The following is a 6039-nucleotide window of genomic DNA, read 5'->3' as shown; positions in this document are numbered from 1 at the left end:
ATGAATTTGTATTTGAAGAATCTTTCATGTGTCTACAAAAAATATAAAAAAGAAAAATAATTATGTCTTTTTTTTTTTGGGAATTATAGATCAAACTATAAGTAAAAACGTTAAGATAAACCTAAAGTAATTTCTGAATTTGTACCGAGTAAAAATCTTTAGCAATTTCTCATACATCTCCTTATCAATAAATTCTTGAGCCTTGAAGAACTACAAAATTTAGAAATAAATAAAATATACCATATGCCAATACAAATTTCATTATATTTGAACGACAATTTAACAATAAAAAAAATAAAACCTGTAAAATTAAAATTTCTTTTTTGAGATTGGATTTCCTACACATGCACAACAAAAGAAGCCATTAAACCCTCCGTAGAGCATTCAAATCTATAATTATCCGATATTACCTCTATTTTTTGCGGTTTCTTAATCTAATGATAGGTGCCTACAATGTTGTTCTTTACTAACATGAGTTGGTTCTGCTCCTGAGTTTGTTGCTGGAAAAAGAAAAATGTTTAATTTATTATCATTGGTTTAAAATTATTTTTTGTAACTTTATTTAACATGGGAAACATAATCTCCATTGCAATCTCAGAGTAACCTTTTAATATTTTAGGCATATACTTTTTTCCTTTATGTAATAGAAAAAGAAGAATATAGAAGGGGATAGATAATAGGCATATTAATAACATTCTGATTACGATGATTGCATTACCTTATATGTTGTTGGAGCAATATTTCCTTTTTTATCATCTTCCAGAATTGGGTCTTGTTTGTTTTAATCGTTCCTCCCCAACCAATAGAATAAATTTGAAGGGAATGAACCTATTAGATAACATTATGATTACTAACATAGAAATAGAAGTATGTATATTAATGCAATTTTGACAGTAATTAATTTAAAAAATTACTTTATTGTCTATTGGTTTGATTGATACAATTGCTTGCTCATCTTTCCATGCACTTCAGAGATTTTAGAATTTTTCTTCCTGTAATTGATATTTGTTAACATATTTCTAGTATACATAGTATGTCTCAATTAATGATAATTAGTACATACCTGTTGCGTAAAACAGATGTTCAAGTTCGTTGTCTTTATCTCTTGGCATATTTGATGAGCTCCTTTGAAATCAAATTGTCTATTAAAAAAATATAAGTCGTTAGTCGTAGGGGTATCCGCGGATCGGATCGGATTGGATATGGCCGAAAATTCTATCCGATCCACATAATTTCCTCGGATCGGATCGGATATGATATCCGCACTTTTTAGTGCCGGATCCGATCCGATCCGATCCGCACATTTGCGGATCGGATCGGATATCGGATATATCCGCATAATTAAACCTTCTCTTTTTAATCATATTTCTATGTAAAAGAATTCGATAAAAATATTTCTTTCATACTTTTAAACTTATTTATTCCTAAAATATTTTTAACCAAACTCTCTCTAAATAACAAAAATAAAATAATACAATATATGAATAATAATTACTAACTAAAACATACAAATGAGTAAATATAATACCTATATATATATATATATATATATATATATATATATATATATATATATATATATATTTAATTATAGTGCGGATCTGCGGATCCGCGGATGTAGAGCAGATATCCGCGATCCGATCCGCAAAGGGTGCGGATCGGATCCGATCCGATCAATTTGCGAATCGGATGCGGATATTTACTGCGGATCTGCGGATATAATCCGATCCATGGACATCCCTAGTTAGTCGTCAATAAATTGAAGTTTGTATACTAAAATATCTATATCAATGAAAAAGATTTAAAGATTAAAATTATATGTAGACTGAATTGTACCAAGAAGTAACTACGCACACATTTACTAAGAACATAAATTACCTGTGGTGAAGGTAACAATATTTCTTTGAAAACTACATTTCTGGTAAATTCTCCACTTGTTCCATCTATTTTTCCTTCTTTGACTAAAATTTTTGTAGTTGACTGAGAAATATTTCGAGATAAAGCAACATATAATTGGCCATGGCTAAACATATGTTTAGGGAGACAGATCCCTACTTTAGGAATGGTCTGTCCTTGTGATTTATTTATTGTTATTACAAAACTCAACCTTACAGGAAATTGCTTCCGGATAAGTATAAAAGGCAGTCCCAAATTCTCTGTAATTTTGTGTTTTATCCGAGGCAAGAAAGCTCTTCTTCCACAGTGATGGCCGGTTAAAATTTCTACATCCAATATGTTTTGAAAAGTTCCACGACATAGTAACCTTGTACCATTGCATAAGCCGACCTTAGGGTCTATGTTTCTCAATAATATCAAAGGTGCACCTTTTTTCACCTTCAACACATGAGGTGGCAACCCGCCTGTAGAAACTGAGTTAAGGTATTCTTGTTGATATAAATTATTAGCATCTCCTTCTACCACATCAAATGAGACTAAATTTCATTCTTCTCTATATCATTAAGCTGTTGCACAACATGATTTTTTGGCGTCAATATTGCCCTTTCTACCATGTAAGAAGCATCCTACCCATGAGATTGTAAGTTTGGAAATATTTCTTCTATTAACTTGTGTAACAATGTTTCACCCTCTCACGAAATTGCCATATTTGCTTGTATCCGTACAAAGTCTTCATGTATGGTGGGCTCAATTCCATCACCAATGCGCATAAGATACTCAGCAAAAACATGATCATTAGAAGATCGCATATTTTGTCGCAAATGGAGAATTTTAGTGGAAGCCCATAAAAGAGACTTAACTATAGAAGCTGAAATCATTTGTGACTTGCTACCTTTCGATACAACAGGCAGTACTTGGCAAAAATCTCCTCCCATCACCATCACTTTTCCTCCAAATGGCATATCGTTTGCTAATATGTTTCTCAGAGTGTGGTCTAATGATTGCACCGATTCTTTATTTGCCATTATTGCTTCATCTATCCTAGATGATTGCTGTTGTTTGTCTAATCAGCTTCGCAAGATATGATTATTTGCTTATGTTGCAAATGGATGATGGTTCTGCATTAATTGGGATCTTAAACCTAGAATGAGCTATTCGACCCCCAGGCAATAATGTTACAACTATTCCTGATGATGCAGTTACCAAGACAATATGACCCTTATTTCTCAATTCTGCAATTATAGCTCTGTAAAGAAATGTTTTGCCTGCTCCTCCTGGCCCATCAACAAAGAACACTCCACTTTCTCTTCGATCAATTGTATTCATAATGCACTTGAAAGCTTTACATTGGTCATTGTTCAATCTTTCTATGGAACACAGGTCTTCTCGAGGTACTTCGACGGACAGTTCTTCTTGGATAACTCTGGGTATCGAGTTGTCATTGTCATTTTCATGAGTTAGAGCTGGCAAATCGTATCGTGTAATCTGTTTTTCGTGCTGAAGGAGTATATCATTTATATCCCTGAGTAGCCGATTTGTGAACACTAAGGATGTTGTAATGTTGGTTGACGGATAATCATCCACCATATATGAAAAAAATTCATCCCATAAGCTTTTTACATCTGTAGGCTCACAAAATATTAAGATGGTTGCAAACAACCTTCGTAAAACACATGGCAATTGTAAAATAGAAGCCTCAACCAAACACGCACGGATGTTACTGTCACTCTTTAACAATTCTCGGTGTTGAGCAGATTGCTTGAAGGATGAATATTGGACCCCATTCACTGTTAGCAAGTCATCCCAACTGATTGGTCCTCTGACATTAGATAATAGAATACACAAATAGAATTTTTCTCCTTCTGAAGGTGATACAATATAAATTTGACCGATGGATCTCCTCTGTGTCTTGCACCGACGCCATTCCTTTTTCTTGTTGTGCCAAGTGTAATACTCTAGAATTTTCCTATATAGAAGATGCCTAGATTGTTGGTCCTCCTCATGATTTAGGGCAAAGAACTCAGTGAGCATTGTTCTAGAGAAATAATCATCATTAAGTATTTCAGGAATGGTTTGGTGATCATAGAAGCTCACTTGATGTTGATTTGGCAAATGAATTTGTAACCTTTCCACTGATGGATACATTCGGTAAAGGTTAAATTTGAATATTCTCCAACATGCCTCTAGAGCAGCGATCCATCTCGCATCAACCCGGCCTGGACCGTTGTAGCAATACTTGCAGAGATACTTTAGGCAACGTTTGTTTGCGAGACAGAGACAGAGACCAAGAGACAGAGACAGAAATAAGTATTAGTATTGTGTTTGGTGTGAAAGTGTACAAGACTGATTTATGTCTCAGTATCCTGTTTGGTTCGAAATAAAAAATGGAGACTAAATATTTAAAATTACTAAAATGCCCTTAATTTTAATTAACAACCCTAACCCCCAAATACAATTTCATTTTCATCAGCATCCAACCCTAACCCCTTTTTTCCTCTTCTCTACCCTTTCTCCTCTCCTCTGCCATGAACTCCTGGAGCCTGACCCGCCGCCGGTAGCACCTCCAATGGTGGGAACCACGACGACGCCTCTCCAGTTCTCCTTGGTTCATCTTCGTGGCCCCAGTTGCCACCCTCGGTTTGTGATGCTACTGGTGTATCCATGCCAGTGGGTGTGTGTCACCACCGTCTCGGAGCTGTGCGTCTAGTCTCCACTGTTTCTCTATCAACGGAGCTGGTATGTTCTTTCAATTTACGTTATTTGCTTGTTAATTTTGTGAAGTTCAAGAGGGATTTTTGATTCCCCCATTTTCTGATTTGTGAAACCCTCACCTTCTGATTTGTCCTCATGTTGATGAGAGCGTTTAAATCCCTCGTTGGATGATTTGAGATTTGCCTTGATTTGCTTAAAATTGCTGATTTATGCTTCTTCAAATGTTGAAGATTTCTGAAGTTGTTATATCCGAGTTCTTATTTGCCCTCATTTGCAAATTTATGAATTCTGTGTCATCTTTTTTAAAGATTTGGGAATGTGTGATTGCTGTTTGCTGATTCTATTATTTGTATATCATACAATTTTTTTCAGCTTACTTGTGCTTGTTAATCGCTGATTTGTAAATCTATGATTGTTATTTTTTTAAATTTATTTTTGATGATTATTGTATAGAAAATCAAAGAAGATGATTTGAGAACTGTTTATCATAATTATGTTCCTATTATCACTCTTTTTTGTTATCGAAATTAGTACTCACTGGTGTGCTATATTGATTTGGGAATGTATTTTTACTATTGTCTAACATATTAGGAGTCTAAAAATTTAGTGGAAAAGCTAGAGGCACCAATATTTGATTTTAAATACAACAGATTAGACATTAGTTAGTTAGTTTGTTAATTGTATATCTTGCCTGAATTAGTAGTTAGTGAAGTTTGTTATTTCCTTCTTGACTTCTCAATCTGATTTTTACAATTCTTTGTTGAATTTTTGCTGTCAAGAGTTGCAGATTCTTATACACTAGTGCTTTTATGTTAATGGTTACCACCTACTGTGTTTCTCTCTTGTTTTGGAGGCACACTTTATCGATCCATAGAAAGAGCATTATTACAATTCACAAAGTCTATGTACTACTCATATTGTAACAAACACTATTTTTCATTGAATGAATTGACAAGCGTTCAGTCTTTATCACATTTCCTTCCTCTTCATCCTCAAAAGTGTTCCTGATACCTATTTGCTGTCAAATAATTGGTTGTATTAAACACACATGTTGTTTTATTGTTTATTAACAAACATGGTTTGAAAAGTTGCTACTAGTACTGACATTGTGTACATTATAAAAGCATGGATTTTAGCGTTATTTGTTAATTAGGCTTGTAATTCTTTGTTGGGTTTGTTGCATTTTTTGTGCTTCTTCTTAATATTTTAGCTTTTATGTTTTTGTATTAATTTACCATTTGGGCTTTCTGTTCTCCGTTAGCGGTTCTGGGAGGAATTGAAGGGTGGATGTAGGCAGAAGTGGTCTTCCCCGTTCTTGCAAATTGCAATGAGATATCTTGAATTGGAAAATTTGTTTTGATTAGATTCATTGGTGCATTTTATTTCGACTAGTTGATTCATTCTTGTGCTGTGTTACTATTTGTTGTTAAC

At 34.1% G+C, this 6039-nt stretch overlaps 1 protein-coding gene across 1 annotated transcript; it reads right to left on the bottom strand.

Moving 5' to 3' along the window:
• Positions 1-2982: 2982 nt before the first annotated feature.
• Positions 2983-4041, bottom strand: LOC148566915 (uncharacterized). The gene has a single exon (XM_088484484.1). The coding sequence runs from the start codon at positions 4039-4041 to the stop codon at positions 2983-2985; it is 1059 nt and encodes a 352-aa protein (XP_088340610.1).
• Between the last annotated feature and the right edge of the window lie 1998 nt (positions 4042-6039).

This window comes from Arachis ipaensis, chromosome B4 (assembly GCF_059453495.1).
Source record: "Arachis ipaensis isolate K30076 ecotype BB chromosome B4, ASM5945349v1, whole genome shotgun sequence".
Taxonomy (NCBI): Eukaryota; Viridiplantae; Streptophyta; class Magnoliopsida; order Fabales; family Fabaceae; genus Arachis; species Arachis ipaensis.
The sequence above is the reverse complement of the archived record's forward strand: the minus strand, read 5'-3'. Positions and strand labels throughout refer to the sequence as shown.

What these genes read in the sequence shown, in the direction of transcription:
- LOC148566915 (XM_088484484.1), bottom strand. Translation starts at nt 4,041, where the DNA reads ATGTATCCATCAGTGGAAAGGTTACAAATTCATTTGCCAAATCAACAT.